At 36.7% G+C, this 22009-nt stretch overlaps 1 protein-coding gene across 5 annotated transcripts in view; it reads right to left on the bottom strand.

Annotated features, from left to right (window-relative positions):
* Window positions 1-21265, bottom strand: part of TMEM67 (transmembrane protein 67) — a 43256-nt gene extending 21991 nt beyond the window's left edge. The window contains exons 1-14 of one of the 5 annotated variants that reach the window (XR_004040883.2): window positions 21046-21260; window positions 19150-19238; window positions 17399-17492; window positions 16364-16463; window positions 14823-14892; window positions 14656-14730; window positions 9524-9586; window positions 7885-8039; window positions 7662-7770; window positions 6741-6827; window positions 6353-6418; window positions 4516-4672; window positions 4016-4139; window positions 2283-2388 (exon numbers count right to left, since the gene is read on the bottom strand). Coding sequence is in view for 4 of the 5 variants with exons in the window: in XM_030862881.2 (XP_030718741.1) it covers window positions 2283-2388; window positions 4016-4139; window positions 4516-4672; window positions 6353-6418; window positions 6741-6827; window positions 7662-7770; window positions 7885-8039; window positions 9524-9586; window positions 14656-14730; window positions 14823-14892; window positions 16364-16463; window positions 17399-17492; window positions 19150-19238; window positions 21046-21238 (1488 nt within the window). In the remaining variant the exon portion in view is untranslated. Of the gene's footprint in view, window positions 1-2282; window positions 2389-4015; window positions 4140-4515; window positions 4673-6352; window positions 6419-6740; window positions 6828-7661; window positions 7771-7884; window positions 8040-9523; window positions 9587-14655; window positions 14731-14822; window positions 14893-16246; window positions 16314-16363; window positions 16464-17398; window positions 17493-19149; window positions 19239-21045 lie in introns of all 5 variants that reach the window. The other 4 variants (XM_030862881.2, XM_060287349.1, XM_060287350.1 and 1 more) reach the window with 4 other exon arrangements.
* Window positions 21266-22009: the final 744 nt, after the last annotated feature.

The following is a 22009-nucleotide window of genomic DNA, read 5'->3' as shown; positions in this document are numbered from 1 at the left end:
TATTGAGACAGTAGAAAGAAGAACCAGCAAAGGGTTAAGAGAAACAGGAGTATGAGAAGTAGGAGAGGGAAGATACCTAAGTCTTAGCAAGGTCATAAACAGGGAGTTTCAAAAAGGAGGAGGTCACCAGTAGTGTCAAATGTTGTACAACTGGCCCTTGAACAATGCAGGGGTTAGAGACGCCAACCCCCGTGCAGTCAAAAATCCAGAGAGAACTTTAGAATTGGCCCTCCGCATCCATGGATTCAACCAACTTCGTGTAGTGCTGTGGTACATATTGAGTGAAGGAAAAAAAACACCCCATGTATAAGTAGACCCATGCAGTTCAAACCCATGTTGTTCAAGGGTCAACTGTGTAAGTGTCAAGTTAAAGAAATAAAGCCAGTGTATGTGGAATTCATTGCTGACTTCATGAAACAGGTTTTCAAAGAAGCAAATGGCAAGAGCAAAACTGCAAATGATGAAAGAGTAAATGGTTGGGAAATCAAGGAAAGACACACGATAGCAAGCTGAACAGTTGGCAGAGCTGATGGATAATTTTACTGTTTGGTCGTGTTAGTTTGTTTTTAAGATGGGGCAACCTGAAGGGTATTATAAGCAAAGGAAAGGGACCAGCAGAGAAGCTGGCTGAATAAAGGGTTGTGGGTGAAACAGGATACTGGAGGAAGTACTCTAAACAAGTACAGGTTGAAAATTTGCTTAAGAAAGTGGGAAGGGTCCTTTTTTCTTAGAAATAGGAACAGGAGTTAGGAAAGATAATGAAACAGAGATACTTAAGTATTAAAGAGGAAATCTGAAGGAATTCGTATTGGATGGTTTTGATCTGCTCCGTAAAATACAAAGATAGGTTATTTGTCTTTGGTGAGAGAGCAGAGATGTAGCTGGATACTTAAAATGAATGTAGAACTTTTACAATAGCTGTCATGAGAAATTAAGAAATGATGAAAGAACTGTACATTCTACAATTAGAATGAATTTGAGGTGGACTTCCTCAATATGGTTTTATGATTCTCTCAACTTTTTTTCCAATTTGTCAAGACTTAGTTTAGAATATTTCGGACAAGAAAAATATTTAAAGAAAACACCCAGAAGTGTTTTATGTTAAGATAAATATACTCTTGACTACCCAAGAATGACCATTCCAGGAAGACGTAAACCAGGCAGTCTTTTGTTGTTACTAAGCATGTTTCTGGATTTTCTTCTCCTCTCACTATAATGTATACAAACACAGGCAATCGAAGCTAATTTTAACATGAAACCAGGTAATACAAATGAGGATGTGAAATCTTTCAAAGAAAAGTTATTTATGTGCCTACTTTTCACTTAACAAAAGCCTGAATCCAATAGTAGCTGAGCACACATACAAGTGCAACAGAGAGGCCAAAAGCACTGGCTGAAGAACTAGAATTTTAAAATTCAGAAAAATAAAATAATAGAAATTAAAAGCTATTAGTGAGTCTTGGAGTAAGGAATGCTCACCTTCCAATTCTCATGTTTCTGGAGAGGACAGGGAATGAGGAAGAAGTAGAGAAGGATTAGCCTGCTTTTGACCTCTATCCTCTCTCATTTACCCCTCATCAAAGCAGGGATGCTTCATCTGCCTGGCGAGGCAGAGAGGAGGAACTGTGTCGTGCGGCTCAGCCTTTCCCAGGCTCATTCTCTTTGGTGTAGCCCGTTTTCAGTGTGTACATGGTATCGCTTCCATATACAGGCCCTGCCAGGCAGGGGAGGATTATAGTTCTGTGGTTAAACTTAACTGAGTTGGGAAATAGCAGAAGACTAATTGGCTGACGGTCCAAACTGCATTCTCTAGCTCACTTTAGCGCTACTAGTTATAAAGCTGATAATTTGATTCTCTTTCTGCCTGTTGAATTGTGTCTCTATCAAGTGGGCAAGACTGGTGAGAAGAGGAACACACATGCCCACTTAAGGTTTGAGTTCCTGGTTTAGTTAGTCAAGGAGGCAAAATCTTAACAGAAGCAAGGTGGCCAAAGAGGATGGGAGCAGATGTTGCATGGCTCCGCCTACCCCAGGATACTGACAGGGAGGCCCAGCTGCTGGTGACGCTGTCTACTGACAAACATAATTCTTGCTTTTTTATACCCAGGATCCATAAGAACTCACCTCTTACCACTATTAGTAAAAAATAATTAAGTCTTGACTATATAAAGTGCCATGTTTATTTAAAACTTTAAGAAGGACTAATTGTCTTTTGATCATAACACAAACTCTATCAGCATTATACGAACACATAGAGAGGCAATGATTAGGAAGGAACTCACCTTCACAGACTGGCTGTTGGGATCTTTGATATCAATGTCACTGTAGGCAATGGTAATTAAGGGAGGGTAGATATTTCCATTTTTTGTGTTGGGTACAAGGCGGATACTGTTTAAAAGAAAATTCATTTTTAGTTATAAATACATCTAGGCCCTTAAACATAAATTTAACTTATTGTTTCTTCTGAATTAGATACGGATAGTCTTGGTGATCTCAGAACTACCAGTTACTAAAAACTAGAGGTCAAACATAAACTAATGGTAACAACATAGGCTATTTGAAGTGGTCAGAACTTTATATTGAAATATAACCTCTGAGACAAATTAGAAACTCTTGTTGATCTAGGTCCTACGAAGTTTACAAATGAAATCAGTGAAGTACTGTGCACCACTTTTGAGGACTACTCAAAAGAGAAGTGTTACATGAAGCCTAGAGGAAGGCAGATAATATCCTAATTTTCAAAGAAGATGAATTCTTAACAAAATACTGTGTCATATCTAATACTCTTTAGGGCACATAATGGGGTACATTTTGCTGAATTCAATGCATTAGTAATGTACAGTTTGTAAACTCAGAAAGGAAAATGCCAAGCACCGGTGGCCAGCATAGTTTCTCCAAGAGCAAATCACGCGTGGCTAGTTTCAATGTCGTTTTCACTAGGGATACTACATTAGATTGAGGGACTGCTAAAAACAGCACAGTTGGATTTCAGCAAGGTATATGACAAAACTTCTGTACTGCCTACCTGATAAGATTATCATAAAAATCAAAGTGAAAAAAATAATGTATGTTGAAGTGCCAGAAAGAAGATGGTGCTGATTTTCATCAGTGTATTCAAGGTGCACATCATAAAATATTGGAGTGGGAAGGCTGGTTAAGGTCTTAGAGATAGGAATCTCACACTGGAGAAGACGCATGAGGGCTGCAAGGCACTACCCTAAGGCAGGGTCATCATTAAAGTATCCCAGGAAGGTACTTCCCTGGTGGAGCGGTGGTTAAGAATCCGCCTGCCAATGCAGGGGACACGGGTTCGATCCCTGGTCCGGGAAGATCCCACATGCCACGGAGCAACTAAGCTCGTGCGCCACAACTACTGAACCTGTGCTCTAGAGCCTGCAAGCCACAACTACTGAGCCTGTGTGCCACAGCTACTGAAGCCCGCACACCTAGAGCCTGTGCTCCACAACAAGAGAAGCCACCGCCATAAGAAGCCCGCGCACCACAATGCAGAGTAGCCCCCGCTCGCTGCAACTAGAGAAAGCCCGTGCACAGCAAGGAAGACCCAACACAACCAAAAATAAATAAGTAAATTTATTTTTAAAAAAAAGTATCCTAGGAAGAGTGAGGTGTTGATAATTAATGAGGGCCAACCTAGAACAGTAGCTGTTAAAGGAGATGGAGCCGCAGAAGCCTGCCTATTGCAATCACCTGGCAGGCTCTAACATACCTGCTTCAGCCCACTGATCTTCACTTTCCCCCTCTCAACCCATTCTAATTTAGCAGGTCTAGAGTGGGCCTACAATATGAATTTTGGCAAAAGTCCTTAATCTCTTCTGACGTAATTTTCCCCTCTATTAGTGTATCCCAATCTATCGGGACATCTAAAAACACAGTATGTATTGTTCCAGTTCAGGTGTTCTTATTGTTTTCACCTGATAACTACAGGTCACTACTTTCACTACCACATTTTCCCATATACTCCAAGCCTCATTTAGTGCATTAGACGTTTGTTTACCTCAGTGATATTTGGGTAGCAACTCGAATTAATCTTGGCTGACTTCCTAAGTCATTTTCTCTTCCACTTAGTGCATCCACTAAGAAAATGCGCCGAGTCAGAAGCCACTTGCCAGAGCTACTGTCTGTTATAATAATAAAAAAAGAGATGGCATTTAAAAAGTATCTTCAATTCTTCAAGATGGCTCTCAAGGAGAACTTTTTCCATTCTACTAATTTTTCTATTAAAATTAGCCCTGATTTTACAGTTCTACTAATTTTTCTCAGGATACACTTTTAGCAATAACATAATTTCTTAATAATAAGCCTGATATATTTAGTAAAAATTTCTAAATATACCAGCAACCTTACTGTTTTACTTTTAGGCATGCTATATAGAAACTTATACTCAGAGAGAATCTATGACCATTCTTATAATCTGCGATTTATTAAATTATCATGTTGGTTGACTGGTTAATTGATTTCAGCTCAGAGAAAGAGTGGTATGTATGGACGCCTTACCTTGGTTCACAAATATTTTATTGTGCTGAAGATTTAAGTTTAACACAGGCACAGCCCAAATATATTGGTGTTGATTTTCATCAGTATATTCAAGGTACACATCATAAAATGTAGGCGTGGGGAAGTCAGTTAAGATCTTAGAGATAGGAATCTCACACTGGAAAAGAAAATGAAAAATGAAAGTATCCAAATTGAAAATTAGAAAGCATATTTATTATCCTTACAAGTTTTTTTTAATTGTAAAATGAAAAGCTTTCAGTTACCTTGTTTATCCACATTTCCATGTGTCTTTCAAAACATGAATACTATGTATGATTCTTTTATAAGGGCCAAAATAACTAACAGTAAAGAACCACCTGGATCTTGTCCTACAACCCATTCATTCTCAACAGTAAGTGTACAGTGAAAAGGTTTAAAAACTCCTATCCTATGGGATGAGGTCCCAATTCTTTCTCCTGACGTACACTGCTGTTTATGATTTGGCTCCCCTTAACAGAGCCAGGTTTATCTCCCACTGCTCCCTCTCTGTCTATGGTCCAGTCAGACTAATCTACTTACAGTCTCTAAATATGCTGTGCTATTCTACATCTCTCTGACATTGCAAATGGTGTTTCTGCTTGACATTCCCTTCCCCACTGTGCTCTCCTGGCAAACTCATATTCATTCTACAAGCTCAAGTATCACTCACTCTGTAAAGCCTTTCCATATTTCCCTAGGAACTGCTAATGAACCCTCCTTTGGACCAACATGGTACCTTGTTCATATCTATAGAACAACACATCACATTCTTTGCAATTCTTTGTCTGTCTATATAGCTGTTTTCTCTACTAGGCTATGAACTCCTTGAGAGGCAACCAGGTTCAATGGAAAACCCATGATTTTCAAGCCTAACAGAACATTTACTTGATGCAACACCTTGAGTAAATTACCTAATCTTACTGAGCACCATTTCCTCATTCATAAAACACAAATAATATGTATTTCACATAGTTATTTCATGGATCAGATGAGATAAAAATGATAAAATGCTGAGCATACAGCAGCGGGCATTTAACAAGTCTTGATTCTCCTGGCCCAAAGTAGACACAAAATAGCATTTTTTTAAAATAACATAGAAGTCGTTTCTGATAATAAAAGTAAATGCACGTTCATGATAGAAAATTTGGAAAATATAAAAAAGAGAAAAAATCACCTGTAATCCCACCATTCAGAGATAACCGCTGTTAAAAATGTTTATCTTCTAATCTGTTTTCCCTGATAGTATTTTTTATTGTGGTTTTAACAAAACTGGAAGCACAGTTTTGTTCTATGGTGTACATATATGCATTTTATCAAGAAGTATTTTTGTAGACTAGTGAATTTCTTTCAAACGTTTAATGGCTCATAATATTCCTTTGTACCATACTGTAGTTTTAAAATGCATTACCAAAGGAAGGAAGGTCAGGGAGGGAGGGAGGGAGGAAAGCATGGAAGGAGAGAAAAGGAAAGCATTTTTATTTGTTTCTGGAGGGTAGAGGGAGGAGGGAGTGATAACACTTTATTGTTCATTAAAAATGAAGTAATACTTTTGCTTTATTCTAAAATGTTCAAAAGTAGAGATTATTTTTATGACCTATATGCCTAGAAGTAAATAAACAACTAATTATGATGTTTAAGACTCTATCTATGACAAGGTACTCTTTTCATGCTGATTAGATTAATAAAAACTATATCAATCGGTGAAATTATTCATTACTACAAGAAATTTCCAATTTCAAAAACTCAAAGATATTCCAATTATTGCTGATGTGAAAAAATGAAGCTAAAATACAGACTGCCTAAAATAGTTCCAACTTACATTCTGCTGATAGGTTGTTCCAAAGGAATAAGCAGCATTTAATCTTGTCTCTGTGTCTGGACAAAGCTACAGCAAAAGAATACAACTGATAAATATCTCTCACAGATGTTTTCTTTGCTTATAGTCAAGGGTTCTCAACACTCAACATGGACATATACTTTATATAATACTCATTCAATGTATCAAGGAATGAAAAGTTAAGGGAGCATCTTTGTTATAAGTCATAACTTAAAGTAGTTTTAAGAAATTCCAATTTAAAACACATGAAAAAAATCAACTCTACCAAGCAACTGATGCTCTATCCAAGCAATAATCTAGTTTTTTTCTCATCTTTGCCTCAGTCAAATATAAGACACGTTAGGAATTCTCTAGCTAGAATCATACTCACCTGTAAAACACCTCCTTCTAAAGTTTGCCACTTGAGAAAATTTCCTCTTACATCATAAGAAGCAGCAACAAACTTCAGTTTTGTATACTGATTAAAGAAAAACAAGAATAAAATAATGTCACATACTCTGAAACTCTATAAATACATATATTACATACAACAGTCTATACAAACTTTCAGAGTTTAGACTTCCAGAGTATATATTCAGTAAAATAGCCTATAAAATTTTTTTCATTGTTGATTGATCTTTTCTTTTTCCAGAGATCAAATATTGAATTCAACTATCTTTACTTTGAAGCAACATTAATCTAAGTATCTCTATGATTAAACACACCAAAATAAATGGACTGGGTTTTCGCACAAAAACTATTATTTCAGAATTGAGAGGCAGCGCTGGTGACAGATAACTTCATTTGAAACCTGTTAAATGTGTGTGTTGTGTGTGTGTGTGTGTGTGAGTGTGTGTGTGTGTGTGTGTGTGTGTGTGTGTGTGTGTGTATGGGGGGTGAGTAGGGGAGGGAAAAATCTGTTCTTTCATTCTAGAAGGTCAAAAAGTTGAGGTAAGAATTTGGAGCTGTGAAGTGCTAAGGAAAGGCATAAGAATCCCAGTCAATCTTTGGAAGCCCTTTTTATACATGTGGAGATACAGGACAGAGATGGCTTTGCATTTGGTGATGAAAACTGTCCTTCCCAACCCCACAAGTACTACTTGCTGCCATACGACATAATCCAGAGGTATCATATACTCAAGTAAGGCAGCTAAACTTTATATTTTTAGTTCCTCAGCAGCTAATATTCAGATTTAGTTTAGTAATTAAATTTTTAAAAGCCTATCAAGAATTATGACTAGTAATATTCTTGTTACCTTTTAAAATTGTAAATCAAAATGTAGTTATCCTTCAATAATATAGTGACCTGTACCTGGTTTTCCCCTTTAAAACTGAAATTTGTAGGAAGAGGTGTAGTACTGAGTACTTGAGGTGCTAATCCTAGCTGGTCTCCATAGAACAGCCATGGAAGATTCTGTCTCCTATAAACAATCACAATTGTTTTAATAATGGGGAACAATTCTTAATATGTATTTGTGCAAGTAATTGCACTGAATTTCGTCAAAATGATGGTTCATCAATTAGAATAGCCTTACCAAAATGAAACAGAATGAACAGTGCCCAGTCCAGCAGTATTTTCAAAGATAAACTGAAACAGTCGACATGCATCAAAAGTGGTAGAGTCATAAGAATTCATATTCATCACACACATATTTCCAAGAGCTTGGCAAGATGTCAGATTGGCATACACCTACAAGAGAGCAATGACAGAGAAATGTATGGACTTTAACATCCTAAGCAAAAGTTGACATAAAAATTATGCTCGGTTTTAACTTTACCTATTCTGCAAATTCTTTTTTTGGACATTCTTTTGCTTTTAATACCTTTCCTCTAATTTAAGTAGAAAAGAACTTTCTATATGGCAGATAAATAATTTGTACATTTTAACTGTAAATTTTAGGTGGAAATATAAAGACAAGCAATTAAAAGAAGAACTAACAGCATGACATTTAAAAAAACTATTATGCAGAATAATTTTTGGAAGAATAATAATTTGTTCCTATATTAGAGCTTATGCATATAAATCTAATCCATTTTAAGTAATTTGTTTATGAACAGCAAAATAAGATCATTTGTTGAGTTTGCCCCTTAAACTTCTTTTTCAGTTTTCCCTTTCAGGAAAAGACCACTCCATTTTTAGTTATTCAAATAAAAATCACTGCAGTAATATTCTGTCTCTCCCTTCTCGTATCCAGCTCATCATTAAATCCTATTGGCTCAATCTTCAAAGTATATCCAGAAGCTAAACATTTCTCACACTTCCATGGTACCACCCTTGTCCACGAGTCCACTTTCTCTCACCTGGATTACTCTAATACTCTCCTAAATGGTCCCCCCGCTTCTGTCTTTGCCCCAACAAAATGTGCTCTCCATATTAGAGTGATCTTTTCAAAACCTGAGGTCAACCATTGTCTTCCTTTGCACAAAATCCTCTATATCCCTTCCAGTAAACTCCAAGTCCTCAACATAGTCACTCCCTTCACCCGTGAACTCATCTCTCCACTTTCCCTGCTCACTCTGTTCTAGCCACTCAGGTCTCCTTCCTGTTTCTTTAGCATGAACACCAGAGAACTCCTGCTTCGGGACCTCTGCACTTGCTACAGTCTCTGCTTAGAATACTCTTCCCCTAGATATTTACAAGGCTCTCTTCTACTTCCTTCAGATCTTTACTCAAATATCACGCTCCCAGAGATGCCTGTCCTGACCACCCTCCATAAAATAGCACCACCTTCCACTCTCTATGCTCTTTACCCTGATTTATTTGCCTTTATAGCACTTAGCACCACCTAACATTTACTTACAATATAATTCTACGGGGGATTTTTCTCTGCCTTTTCCTGAAATAGATAACTTAAAGATTTGAGAACAGAGCTTGGCATACAGTAGGTCATCAATAAACATTTACTAAATGATAGTATGAATCAGTTTCCCCTAACATTCAATTTCTGCTGAATAAGTTTGGACACATTCAATTTACGAATAATGAAATGTGAAATGAATAACATTTTCTTTAGTATTCTCTTTCAGTCCACTTAGAAAGGGTTTATTTTTCTTATAGAAAATGACCAAGGAGATATATCTACTTAGAGAGGAAAGTTTTATTAAGTGGGGAAAAAAATGGTATCACAATTCTTTGAAATGGAATAAAATTATTTTCTAGAAATTCAAATATACCCAACAAGCAGCTGCTGATGACTGCAAATACTCTGCAAACCATTCTGAAGTGAAAGACATGCCCTGTAAACACAAAGATGAATTTTAGTTTTAAGTTCAAATAGAAATTCCTTAACCCTACGCTGTTTAGAAGACATTAATATGTATATTGCTGAGTCGGAAATAACTAACATTACTTTCTCAATATTATCAGAAAAATAGATTCTAACGGCAATATAAGAATTAATTCTAAGCAATGTCAGTAATTACAAATAGGACTGAATTACAAAATCACATCACTTAGGCAAAGGATATAAGGAAACAAAGTATGCCTATAATCAAAAAAAAACAAGAAAACACTATTATGCCCATTTCACTAAAACAAAAATCAAAGTGCAAAAAAATAAAAGAAAAACTAGATTCTGACTTAGTATTGGTTAATATTTGCTGATTTAGGATTATTACACTGTATTAAATTGGCAAGTAATAAAAAAGAAATATCTGTGAATGATTTCTAAGCAACTGGAGACTGGGGATATTCAGAGTAACTAATATGTAAAATCTCCAAAGTGGTGATTCTCAAACAATGATGGGTATCAGAATCAACTGTGGAATTTCCTAAAAACAGAAAATGCTTGGCTTCATTCTAAACCAAATGAAACAGAATGCCTAGGATGAGACCAAGGCATACATGTGCTCTAAAAGCTGCAGGTACAAGCCTCTAGTTAAGCACCACTGCTGTAAAGTTCATCTGCATATCTTGCTAAAAAATGAGACACCGAGAAGCACCATTCAGAATAAATTCTCTGAACATGGACAATGGAGATAAAACCAAATTATATGAATCGTGACACCACAACTGTCAAAGAAATCTAAAATAAAATTATGAGTCACTTCATTATTCATTATTTTCATCTCTTCAATAAGCAAAAATTCTCATTTTGTAAGAAAAAAACCTATGCATAGAAGGTTGACTAACACACACAAAAAGGCTGAGCAAAAATGGAAAGCGATAACAACAGTACTGGCAAATGCATGTAAAATGAAGCCACAGACAATGCCAGTGATAAAGTTGTATGATCCTTTGTAAAACAATATCCACGGAATTTTTAGAAACACTTAGGAAATTTGTCTTAAGGCAATAATCTCTCCAAAAGGAAAAACACATCTTTGTGCATAAAATGGTTGACAGCAATATTATTAATAACAGAAAACCTAAATAGTCAATAGACATACAATTACATGAATTTCAATGCATAAACTAGAGTATTACGTGACTATTTAAAATTATAATTACATTGGTTGAGCCTGGAACACAGTATAGAGAAACTAAGGTAGTGCCTAAAGACTGAAAGAGACATGTCAAAATAACACAGGGGCTATACCAAAGGAAGTCCAAATTTGAGGCAATTTGAGCTTTGAAAAGAAGAGTAACAGTGACAGATTATAACACACTCATGATACCTGGAGTTTGCAGTAAAGCTAAAAAAAAATAAAAGCACAGAGAGAAAAGAAAGCACTCTTTCTAGAAGACTGCTAACTAAAAATATAAAGGGAACAACAGAATTGTGAAATCATTTTTTTTTTTTTTTTTTTTTTTGCGGTACGCAGGCCTCTCATTGTTGTGGCCTCTCCTGCTGCGGAGCACAGGCTCCAGACGTGCAGGCTCAGCGGCCGTGGTTCACAGGCCCAGCCGCTCTGCGGCATGTGGGACCTTCCTGGACCGGGGCACGAACCCGTGTCCCCTGCATCGGCAGGCGGACTCTCAACCACTGTGCCACCAGGGAAGCCCTGTGAAATCATTTTGAAATAACCAATTTAATAATTGATTCAGGTAAGGTTCATCAATGGCTGCTAAAACAGATATGTACATAGTCTCAAAGTAAAATCTCAGACTAACTTATTAGTCACAGTACCTTTCCAATGGAGAGAAGTGGCAGACAGCACCATGACCAGGCAGTCAATTTAGCATCACCACTAACTGGACATCCTGACCTTATGTGCTCCTTGTTGATGCAATGGGCTATTCCCAACACCTATATCATATTTTTGCAAAAAGACATTTCACTGAGTCTAATCATGAGAAAAATCCAGAGTGTGGGATGCTCTACAAGAAAGCTGGCCTTGACTCTCCAAGAGTCAATGCAAACAAAAAAAAACAAAAAAAAAGCCAAAACAAAAAACCCAAAAAGCAAAACAGAACAAGGATCTCTCTGTTCTAAATTAAAGGAGACTAAAAAGATTAACTCAGTGCGGGGTCTTTCACTGATCCTGGGTCCCCCTTGCCAAAAAAAGTGGGGAGGGATAAAAGACTTTATTGAAACAAATGGGGAAATTTGTTGGGTATGAACAGTATATCAGGTAATTCTATTATATTAATTTTAATCTTATTAGGTGTGATACCAGAAAAATGCCCTTGTTCTTAGGAGCTACATGATAAAGTATTTAGGAGTGAAATGTTATATAGCTACAAATTATTTTCAAGTGGCTCAGAAAAAAATATGGATGTGTATGTGTGCATATGCATACACTCACATACACAGAGAGAGATAAAGCAAATGTGTCAAAACATTAATAATTGGTTAAACTACTAAAAGATATATGCACAGTTATTATTTTTTTCAACTTTTCTGCAACTTAAAAATTTTTCAAAATTAAAATTGGGAAAACAAACGAAGATGTAAGCTGTTTTTGGAAAAAGGGAATGGGAAGACACTGGTTCATATATTTGGAAAGTTTTTATTGATTGTCTGGTATATTACCTGAGGAGGACTGCATGTCTCTCTTATAAAATTATATAAAACTATAGGATACAGAAATAGTTATAGATATGTGTATGTATATACATAATGTGTGTATATATTTTCTAGCTATGTCTGCTAAAGAGGGCATACTAAGCATGGTAAGCTTGGTTTCTAAGTATTATCCTTAAGAGCTTCTTAGAGAAATAACCGTTTCCAGGGCTGAAGCAGGAAAAGTACAAGATGAGCCTGGAAATCTTATTGTGCCAGAAAGTAAGGAAATGCTCAAAGAATGATAGAGATATGTCAAAAAGACATAGGAACCAACTCAAAGGGCCTTCTAATAATGGCCAAATCTATGACAATTTGAGCACCAAAACAAACAATACATATACTGGATTATAAGAAATGAATAAAATAGGAACCCACAAATCCATACTGTCCTTACTGAACAAATAAATATATAAAGGTGAGGAAGGGAAAATTCCTTACAGTAGAATGTTAATAATGTGGAAGGAATGATAGAAACATTTGGCAACCATCATAGTAGTGGTTGATGAAGGCAAGTGACATCAGTGGAAACTAAAGCTACTTAGTTTAGAGAAGGTTTAGAGAAGAAGAAGTGTAACCTTGGAAATTCTCCTCAAAAATACTACCAAATACAGGGGCTTCCCTGGTGGTGCAGTGGTTGAGAGTCCGCCTGCCGATGCAGGGGACACGGGTTTGTGCCCTGGTCCGGGAAGATCCCACATGCCGCAGAGCAGCTGGGCCCGTGAGCCATGGCCGCTGAGCCTGAACGTCTGGAGCCTGTGCTCCACAATGGGACAGGCCACAACAGTGAGAGGCCCGCGTACCGCAAAAAAAAAAACAACTACCAAATACAAAGAAAATGGTAACTTAATAGCAGATGTGGTGAGTTTACAGCAGGGGGTGATGGTTAGGTTGACACCACCAGTGGTGGGACAGATGGACAACATGTGTCTCCTCATGTGACGCAATGGATTGAGAAGAGCACATCTTTTTTGTGGTTTCCTGCCAGGCATGTCCTGATTATGAAAAAAAACTGGATGGACCCAGGTTGAGGGTCACCCTCTGGATTGTAAGGCCTGTAGTCTTCAAAACTGTCGAGGTAGGGGACTTCCCTGGTGGCCTAGAGGTTAGGATTCTGGGTTTTCACTACTGTGGCCCAGGGTTCAATCCCTGGTCAGGGAACAAGATCCCGCAAGCCATGTGGCATGGTCAAAAAAAAGAAAAAATAGTAAAATGACAAAACTGTCGAGTTCATGAAAGGCAGGGCAAGACTGAGGACGTGTTCCAGACTGGAGGAGACTGAAGGGGACGTGACCTCTAAATGACTGGTAATCTGAGACCAAATATGAAAAAGAGACATTGTTGGAATTTTTGGCAAAATTATTTTTACTTATTTTGAAAAGGAAAAAATGAAAATTAAAGGCCTGCAAATTTGATAATGGTATATGTCACTATAATCAGAGACCGGAGAAGAATGCCCCAGAAAACTTGAATCTTACTACAAACGAGCCAATATTTGGATGATCTTAAGCTCCCTATGTATATGTCTATTTTAGTATTTGTTTTTCTGCAAATATTTGGTACTTGCCTGTAATCCCACAAGACTATACTGGAGGAGAGGAATTTTTGCTTTATTCATGAGGATTCCAGATTCCACCCTCATCACGGCTATCCTTACAGCCCCCCTAGTCACTCTCATTTATTCAGTGATGATTGTAGCAACCAGATCCTAGCCTATCCACACAAGCTCTACTCTGACTGACTCCTAGTTAGTCATCTAACTCCTCTTCTCTTGGACTGATGACCTCTTCAGTTCCGATTCATCCACTTCCCATTTTACATCCCAGATCTTGTTATCACCAGATTCTGTTGCAAAAGCTCTAACTATCTGCCATCACGCTCTCATCTATAAACAAGGAACTTGGTCGGATACAAATAATCCTCAAATCTCCAGTGACTACCATGTACAGGCTCTGTGAGGTAGGTATTATTACACCCAACCTACAGACAATAAAACTGACGTTTAGAAAAGTCCAAAGGTATAAAACTAATGACTGGTAAATCCAGGGTTCAAATCTAGAGTCTCTGGTGCTCTTAACTATATTATACTGCATTCTTTATAGGGTCTATAAAAGACCTTTCCAGCTTAAACATTCTGAGATCCACTGAAAAAGAAATGAGCTGAGGTAGAGAAGAGAGCAACTGTACTTATAAATTATAATGCTGAGTTGTTGTCTAATGTTTCTTACTGACTGATAATTTCTATTTAAAAGGGATTTACACATAAATGTTTCTCATTTTAGCCCCAAATTAATTACCAAAGGAAGAAATGCAGAAATATCCTTAACAATAGAACAAAAAAAAAAACTGAAGCATACTCACAAGATCTCCATAACGTGCAGCTGAAATCATACGTGGAGGGAAATTCCCTGTGCTGCTGAAACATAATCCCCCTGTCTTCATTAATAAATAAGAAAAAAAAAAGTTTATGGAAGAATATAAGTAATTTAATTTAAAAGTATATACATTATCAATTTGATTAGACTTACTAAAATGTTAGGTTCTGAACATACACAGGACCTGCTGGTGTTAATGAATGTTGGTTCACATCGGACACACCTGTCAATATAACAAAAATAATTTGTTAAATGTTAATAAATTACACTAGCCCTAATTTAATTGAGAACTTGTCTTCCTAACTGATTATATTAGAATAGATTCATTCAACTAAGCAATTACTTGTAATAAAGTAAACATATTAGAAGTATTAATGCTGATATACTACTCTTTGTATTACAAGGCAAGGTATAAATAAATAAAATTAACCAATAATAGGCGAATATTCTTTTGAAGCCGCAGGTAATATAAAATAAATAGTATTGAATAGCAAAGATGGTTAAGTCACTCAAATAACAAAAGAGCCCAACAAACTCATATAAATGAAACCAAATCCATTTTTATAAGTAGTTATTATCGAATATACTTTCCTTATTTTTCTGCCACAAAGCAAAAAGGTAACATACGCTGAAAAGAAACGAGTATCTATACCCTCATCAAACCTACAACAAACACTCTTAAAGTCTTTTCATCTTCTTTATTTTAGGAAAATACTTTATATTTTTCATTAATGAATGATATAGAGGGAGGGAGGGAGGGCAGTGGACTAGTGGGGACACTGATAGGTTTCTATGGGTACTCATTACAAAACAGAACAGGTAGGAGGAGGAGCTGGGGCACAGCACAGAACTCAAACTAGGCTTAGGGAGGTATAAAAGGAGAGGAACGGGGGATCAACCCAGTGGTCTGTATTAGGATGCTACAACCTAGGTCAGCCTGAGAGAAAAGATGATCCAACACTAAGTATCCCCAGGAGAAACTGCTCAAGTATTTTCTATCTCCAATTTGGGAACTGAAGAGAAAACAGTATTTAGAGGGAGGTCAGCATGTAGGCAACTAAAAAAATTGAAGAACTGGAATAGGAATGATGTGTTTGAGTTAAAGAAACGGAGGGGTGTGTGTGTGGTGTGCAGGTATGCATGCATAAACGGGGAACAGGAAGTGAAAGAGAATAAGGCTATAAACCAGGATACCTGGGTTATGATAATTATCATCACATTTATTAACATATTTTTATGTAATATAATATATAAAGATAGTACCTAGTATATAATAAGTAGATTGCAAATAAAAGTTACTATTATATACTATGCATTATATTATAGATTATGTACAAATTACATGACAAACAAAAATCGGTACCTTTTACTGAGCACTTACTCTGTAGTATTTAGCTAAGAACTTTAGATATGTAAAGTATGTTTCTGAGCTGTGGTAACAGCCTATGAAGTGGGTGGTATGTCCCCATTCTGAAGACAAGGAGACAGACTTATCGAGTGAGGTCAAACAACAACAAGACACTGAAACAAGAATTAAACCCTATTCTGTCTCATTTTCTGGGCCTCAGCTTCCTTACCTGTTTATTTCTATCCTTCCTTGGGTTATTGTGAGGAGCAAGGAATCTGATAGGAAAGGCACAGATTCTACATAAATATAAGATATTAATGAAGTCAGCACCCAGCATACCGCTTACCTGTTTCCTAAAGCATTTGCTATTGTAAAAGAGTTTTCACTTTCCTCACAGAGTTTACAAGTTGCTTCAGACAACAACATTCCATTAACATCTCTTTCCACTAAACAATTTAGAAACAATAAGATGTTAACTCATAGTCAATATATAAGCTTCTATACACTTAGTAAAACCCAGTTGTAATTATTATTCTAGTAATTCTCAAAACAACTTGTTTGCATAAAGTCATGTCAAGCACCATCCATAATAAAGTATCAAAAAGTGAAGCCTTCCCCATTCCCACATAAAAAATACAGAAACCAATTTCCAAATCATCATCATCATCTTAAATTAATATATTTTCCTCAGAGAATTTCTTACCTCTTACCTGCATGTTCCTGTTACACTGGATTTGGGGAAACAAGTATTTTCATAGACTTCTGATAAGTTTCACAACTTAGAGGGCTTTTGGTGGTATCTATTACAATTGTAAATTCATATACCTTATAATACTACAGTTTCATTTTCAGATACCTAACCCACAGAAACACTTGAAGATGTGCATAAAAATATTCATCAAAACATTATTTGTGGGCTTCCCTGGTGGCGCAGTGGTTGAGAGTCCGCCTGCCGATACAGGGGACGTGGGTTCGTGCCCTGGTCCGGTAAGATCCCACATGCCGCGGAGAGGCTAGGCCCGTGAGCCATGACCGCTGAGCCTGTGCGTCCGGAGTCTGTGCTCCGCAACGGGAGAGGCCACAACAGTGAGAGGCCCGCGTACCGCAAAAAAACCCCAAACATTATTTGTTAGAAAATAATCTAAATATTTTAAATAGCAAAATGCTATGAAATACCATGGAGTGGATTAAAAAGTATGTGGTAGATCTAACAGATCATACCATTAACTGAAAAAAGTATGCTGGAGAACAATGTTTTTGGTATGAAGTATTTACATAAAAAATACCACTTATATTTCCTGTGGTTACAATGTATACAATGTACATTAAAAACAGGAAAAAAAAAAGTCTATAAGGACACATTCTAGAATCTACTTCTTACCTAAAATATGGCCAGTGGGACAGTGGCATTTTCCTTCTGCAGTTAAACCACCAGGGCAAGAAATACAGTTCCAGCCATCTTCAGTAACACCTTTCTAAATTAAAAGAAAAAAATTATTTTCCCTTTCTTAATTAATGTTCTCCTTAATTTATCATTAAGTCCAAAAAGCCACAACAGTGTATAATTTGCAGGAGCTATGCAAATAAATTACATAAATATGAGCCACATAAAGATTTCCTGGATAGACAATTTGTGCTTATATTCAAAAATCAAGCTATACGTTATTACTACAAGTACTGACTACTATATTATCATTACTATAAGTACTGACTACTATTAACTCCAGGCAATAGTTCTTTTTTCCTTATGATTTTCAATTTAAATGAGTCCTTACTCTCATAATTAAGTCATTCAGTTTTTGCATTTACAAAGAAAAAATGCAACGAAATTCCACACTATTTAATCAACAGATAGCCAATTAATAGTTTAGTCTTACCTGTTCTAAAATAGTTATTCTAATTTTTAAAAATTCAAATATAATAGCTTTTAACAATTAAGTTATGATTTAAAATGGATGAATTTTATCATAAATAAATATACTTAAAGTTGTTTAAATTATGAGATCTTTCCTTTTATCCACTAATAGTAAAGGTTTTTGATAAAATATGACATCATCAAAAATTGGGCTTATAATATTATATGGTTTAGAAAAAAACCTGGGGTAAAAATACAGTAATTTTATTACAAATATGGATGTAACCAAAATTAATAGAAAACAATGGTAACAACAAAACAATGCCACAAATTATTTTAGGTTTTGGTTGAAAAGACTGGATATATCAAGAAATGCTCCTATATTTGTTAGTACATTTATACATGTAGGACTATTTAAAAATTATGATAGCTTAGTAATGTCACTGAAAAATAAATCTGCTTTGGCACCATTTCATATTAGCAGCTTTTTATCACTGTAATTCAGCTAGGGTCAATATTTCCAAAAATATAAAGTTTCAAAATGATCATCAAACCTGTAAGTACTAGTCATAAACAAGGACTGGTTTATATATTAAATATTAAATTCCCAGACTCAATTTTTTTAATACAATAATGAGAAGAAACATTACTATAAAGGCAGAACTGGCACACTGACTCCTAATTACCCAAAATGATTCAAAGATATATTTCTGTTAATTAAGAATCATCATATATAGTAAATATTAATTTACTAATTTTCCAAAAATTATGATATAATGAAATGATTAACAAAACAGATATTAACCTATTTACTGATGAAACTGGCATTTCATGAACTTATCACTCAGATATCATTACGAACATGAATCATTATATAAAACTGTTGACGCTAAATCTAAGACACTGAACTCACTCTGTACCAAATGATACAAAAATGAAAAACTGCTCTATATATGTATCATTCACTCATCTATTGATATTTGCTTTTATAACGCAGTTTCTCTATGAAATAAAAATAAAAATAAAGACACTCAAATTTTCACAGCTTTGTGTTTTTTCAGATTTCAAAAAGTAAAGCAATATCTTTGTTTTTTCCAAGTTTGCAAAATTTCACTGATCTCCCAAAATTTACTCTAGTAAAAACAAAGTTGGCTTAATAATTTTAAAATCTGTGGGAAAATATTAGAGTACAGCATTAAATTGTAGTTTAAAAAACAAAGGTATTTAATTTACTATTTTTTACAGTAAGATTATTTTTTAAAATAAATACTCCATACCATGTTTTCTGGGCACTTTTTACAAATAATATCAGGTCCTCCATTATTAGAGATCATCTGAAATCCTGGTAGACACACACATACAGTTCCTAAAAAGAAAAGAGCCAATTTTGACCTTGATAAATAAAACTCCAAGATAGGAAAATTTTAATAACTCTTAAGATCTTGAGAAGTAGTAGTTAAGAGCAAGACAGCAGAGGGACTTCCCGGTGGAGCAGTGGTTAAGACTCTGTGCTCCCAATACAGGGGGCTGGGGTTTGATCCCTGGTCAGGAAACTAGATCCCACATGCATGCCACAACTAAGAGTTTGCATGCCACAACTAAGGAGCCCACGAGCCACAACTAAGGAGCCCTCCTGCCACAACTAAGACCCAGGGCAACCAAATGAATAAATATTAAAAAAAAAAAGCAACACAGTGGAGCCAGTACTGCCTAGGTTCTAATCTTGATTCTGCTACTTAGTTGTGTGACCCTGAGCAAGGCTCTCTGCTTTGGCTTCCAATTTGGTAAAATGGGAACAACAAATAGTACCTACCTCACGGGGTTAATATAAGTTAGTTATTATCTGTAAAGGTCTTAGAATCCGTCTGGCACACAGTAGGTATTGTGTTTGCTACCATTTTAAGTGCAAGCATAAATAAACTATTAAGTTATAACTATTAAACTAATAACCAAACTACTGATTAACTGCTATGGGAGATTTTGCATTTCTATTTCATCCAACCATACACATATATTCAATGAATTCAAATTTACTTTGTCAAAACAAAACCTTATTAGGAAAGTTATCTCGATTCGAATAAATCACTGTTTTCCTCTGTTTGGAAAGATAGTAAACTTTATAAGATAATCACTACTCAATTTGCTGAATAGGTAAGGACAGCATTCTCTAAGAAGGCATTAAGTGGATACAGCACCCATAGGAATCCATGTAGTAGAATGTTTATGATATCAGGGTTCATAACTATGAACCTTACACTTTAGAGTCTGGGAAATGCTTTCTCATTCATATTTCCTCACCTGAGAATCCTGACCTGTCCTACACAGGTCTTAAATAAAGATACATCAAATTTAAAGATGGCAGAAAGTTAATACCTGGGTGCCCAAACCGAGATTAAAAACATTCTAAACTTTATAATATGGGAAAAGTCTTATTCTGAGCAGTTTCAGTGAGGACAACTAGGACCAAATGATGAACGTCTCAAGAAAAAAAAAGTTAAGTTTAATCTAAAGAGACTTTAAGGGCAATCAGTAATATTCAACAATGAAAGGGCTAAATCCTAAGGAAATCTATAATATTACGGACAGACTGCATAGTGGAAACACATAGGTCAAGACTGAGGGCAAAGAGACAGGAGTTCTTCCTGTCCCCAATTTAGAAGACAAAGAAGACATTACGACCTCATCTGGGCTTCCATTTCTGTATCTGTAAAACGAGAAGACTGGACCTGATTACGGTTAAGGTCCCTTCCAGCTCTAAATTCTGGGATTTGAGAAGATCAAAAACTATCAAAGTTTACAAGCGCTAATTTGCATTCCCTCCCTGACCTGTTCTGTCACCTGCTCCTCTGCACCTCAGATTACTTCTCTATTTTTCTTCCTTCGGTAGTCAGCTTTCCAGGTGCCTCCCTAAAGACCCCCCGGATGAGGAGTGAGGGACTGGAGCCGAGAAATTAATTTCGACAGCCTATGAGGTAGCGGACTCAGGGTTTCCCCAACCTCACTCGTTGTGTGCAAACTTCAATCCTCCAAGAAACCCTCCTCTCAGGCGTTGGCAGTTAACCCTTCTGAAACATTCTTCCGCAGACGAAAAGATATTTTAGTGACGAGGGGTCTGGGGACAGCATCAAGGCGGAGGTGTTACTTTGGCTAGGGCCCATCCCGGACCGTCTCACCTCGAGCATCCTGCCTCTGATTGGCTCCACACGCGACACAGGAGAGCGCGGAGATATCGAAGTACTGGTTGTGGCCGCATGTCTCCGGCTGCCGGAAAGGGAAGAAGAAGGTCTGAGCCTGTGAGACGCGAAGAAGGACCAACAAGAGGAACAGAGTCACACCCACAGCGTTTAAGGTGGACCAAGCCGCCATTGCCACCACAGTCCCGCGTCCGCCCGTCACCAAGACGCACTCACTCGCGGCCGCGCAGTCTCCGGCGCCCCATCAGCCTCCGCGACAACTCTGCAGAGCTGATTGGACAACTGTGGTCCGGAAGTGTCTGCCTGCGCTGTCTGGTTGCTAGGTTACCAAAGCCGCGGGAAGCTGGCTGGTCTGGGAAAGGATGAGTTAGAGACAAGCTAACCCTGGAGCCTGGCAAGTGGGACCGGCTATTTACAACGTTTGCTTCAAACTCTGCTACTCGACCCATTAGCGGGACGTGAAATCAATTTAGGAGGTCGCAAAATAGATAACCACAGAAAAGAAAATATCTGATTTTTATCACACAAATTAAGTATTGCTTCATTAAACTGTTAAATCATATTTACATCAAAATTTACACAGACTAGGTCATTTTCGTGTTAAAGGCGACATTCCAACAATGTATTTGTCAAAATACATTGGTCAAAAAGTAGGAAAAACACTGATTTGAAATAAGCAATGTTGGAAGATTGACTCAAGCACTAAAAACAGATCTTTCCTGACAGACCTTTCTTTGTGTTTCTATGTTCTGTGTTTTAAGCATAGACATCATGTTTACAAAATGAGATCTTTAGTCCAGTTGTGAATAAAAAAGGGACTTATTTTTTTTAAATCAAATATACACATACACGATTGTTGTCTTTCAAAATGGGCACTCTTGGAAGCTGTTAACCCCAAAACATTTTAGAATTACCTTCAAAGCCAGTTTCTGGGTCATAAAAG

Source organism: Globicephala melas, chromosome 17, assembly GCF_963455315.2.
Source record: "Globicephala melas chromosome 17, mGloMel1.2, whole genome shotgun sequence".
In the NCBI taxonomy this organism is placed as follows: Eukaryota; Metazoa; Chordata; class Mammalia; order Artiodactyla; family Delphinidae; genus Globicephala; species Globicephala melas.
Note: the sequence above shows the minus strand (reverse complement) of the source record. Positions and strands in the feature narration are given on the sequence as shown.